The sequence below is a fragment of the Apium graveolens genome, chromosome 11 (assembly GCF_009905375.1).
Source record: "Apium graveolens cultivar Ventura chromosome 11, ASM990537v1, whole genome shotgun sequence".
Classification (NCBI taxonomy): Eukaryota; Viridiplantae; Streptophyta; class Magnoliopsida; order Apiales; family Apiaceae; genus Apium; species Apium graveolens.
The window spans coordinates 38328446-38331141 of NC_133657.1; the positions used below are offsets into that span (position 1 = coordinate 38328446).

Consider the following 2696-nt stretch of genomic DNA (forward strand, 5'->3'; position numbering starts at 1 on the left):
CAAAAGGTCAAACACTCTTTTTCCAAATAGCCTTCTGCTATTGATCCTTCAGGCCTGCTCCTATTGCGAACATAGGACTTCAACTTACACAAATACCTTTCAATACCAAACATCCATCGAACATAGACTGGTCCACCTAATTCAACTTCTCTACACAAATGAATTGTCAAGTGAATCATTACGTCAAAAAATGCTGGTGGAAAAATCATCTCCATTTGATAAACTATTTCGACAATTTCCTTTTGCAGCCTCTTGAATTCTTCCAGGTTAATTACTTTATTACAAATACCATGAAAAAATGCACTAGGCCTTATCAATGGGATTGCAACCTCAGGTTTTAAACATTTTTCACTGCAAATTGTAACAAATAGTGAAGCAAAAAATGTGTGTCATGGCTTTTATACCCCGATACCTTCCTCTCACTCATTTGTACTTACCGACTAACATTAGATACGCAACATATGGAAGTTTAGCATCTCGCAAAACTGAGCAGAAAATTTCCTTCTCTTTATTAGTCATGTCGAAGACAACAGCCATGATTTCAATGTGTTTTCCATCGAGAGATTTCATTGGATGAAGTTCCTTTCTTATACCCATTTCTTATAAATCATAATGGGCACTTACATGATCCTTCATCTTGCCTCCAATATTTAGCAAAGTCCCTAGTATAATATCACATATATTTTTCTCTATATGTATGACATCTAGGTTATGTCTTAATAAATTTTCACTCCAATAGGGTAACTCGAAAAATATAGATTTCTTTTTAAAAGGAGAACCAGTTTTATCCTTTTGTTTCTTTTTTTTCTTTCCAAAATTATTTTCATAATCGCACAACAACTCTTCAATCTCTCTTCCGGATAATGGTGCAAGACAGTCTCCCATTTCAACCTCTCTATTAAATCTTTTCTTATCCATTCTCCACTTATGATTAGGATCAAGAAACTTTATATGGTTCATGTAACATACTTTTCTGCTATGTTTCAAGTACATTGAGGATGTTTCAAAATGACATATTGGACACGCTAATTTACCTTTTGTGCTCCACCCTGATAACATCGCATACCCAGGAAAATCACTGATTGTCCATAGGACACTTGCATGCATTCTAAAATTTTGATCAGCCATAACGTCATAAGTTTCTAAGCCCACATTCCATAAATCTTTTAAGTCTCTAATTAAAGGCTTCATATAGACATAAATGTTGTTCCCAGGATCATTTGTACCTGGGATCAATGTGGAAAGAATGAGATTTTCTGGTTTCATGCTTAACCAGGGTGGAATATTGTAATTTATCAACACGATTGGCCAAGTACTGTGAGATAAATTCATTGAGCGATAAGGACTAAATCCATCAACGGATATTCCTAAACTGATATTTCGATATTCTGAGGTAAACTTAGGATACAATCTGTCCATTATCTTCCAAGCCTCAGTATCGGCCGGATGTCTTAGCTTTCCATCCTTTTTTCGACCTACTGCATGCCATGTCATAAGCTTAGAATATTCTTTTGAGATAAACATTCTTTGTAATCTAGGCTTTAGAGGGAAGTATCTCATAACCTTGGCTGGTACTTTTCTAATCACCTTTTCTGAATCTTCGGATGTACTTTTTTTCTCAACTGAAATCCACCTCGAAAGGCCACATTTTTTGCAAGCATCTTTATTTTTATTTTCTAACCAGTAAAGCATGCAATCATTTGGACATGCATGTATCTTTTGATAGTGAAGTCCTAAATCTTTAATGACATTTTTGGCATCATTGAAAGATGAAGGTAAATGGGCATCTGGAAAAGCCTCCTTAATCAACTGCAATAATTCCCCAAATGCAGCTTCAGTAATTTCATGTGCACAATTCAGAAAGTAAAGCCTAACAATAAAACTTAACCTTGAAAATTTCTTACATCCAGGATATAACTCTTGTTTTCCTTCATTGACAAGGCGGTTCAAGTTTTTTGCATCTGCATTTGGGCCTCTAGAAAATCCATCATCATAATTTCCTAAATTTCGATAAGTACCGTGTAATAGTTCATCAAAATTATCTTCAAAACCAGCGCCAACTTCACAGTTCATCTCATCTTTATTTCTATAATCAAGGGTGCGTGCAACCTCATATATCCATTCGACATACAATGGAGAAGGACCCTCGACGATAAGATGATCGTAGACAATATTTTCAGTGTGCCACCCTTTGTTATTATAATTCCTACACGGGCACCTAATTTCTTTTCCAATAGAATATTTGTGAAATGCATTTTTATAAAAGCTTTTATCCCATTAGCATATTCATCAGTGTATTTGGGAAGTCCTAACCAGTTAACACCTTTGTTGTCCATTACTCCAAATAGAGTTACACTTCAGCCAATAACCAAATTGCAAAAAAAAATTAATTATTAATCAACATAATATTGAGTTTACTCTAGCAAGCACCATATTTATGTACCTAGCTAATCTATTATTCACTTGAAAATTTTATCCTTTTACAAATACTAATACTTAGAAAATAATAAAACAAATCATTTCAATACCTTATTGTATCAAGTACTGGCATACAAAAATAGGTGCATTATTGACTCATATAATAATTCTAGCACCCACAATAATCCATTTTAACATTTCTGATTGTAAAAAAATGATAAACTTATACAATTTTAACATACAAACTAGAGGAATCAAGAGAGTAAAGAGTACGTTTA

At 33.9% G+C, this 2696-nt stretch overlaps 1 protein-coding gene across 1 annotated transcript; it reads right to left on the reverse strand.

Moving 5' to 3' along the window:
- Nucleotides 1-600: 600 nt before the first annotated feature.
- Nucleotides 601-2073, reverse strand: LOC141695459 (uncharacterized). Its single transcript, XM_074499703.1, has one exon. The coding sequence runs from the start codon at nucleotides 2071-2073 to the stop codon at nucleotides 601-603; it is 1473 nt and encodes a 490-aa protein (XP_074355804.1).
- Between the last annotated feature and the right edge of the window lie 623 nt (nucleotides 2074-2696).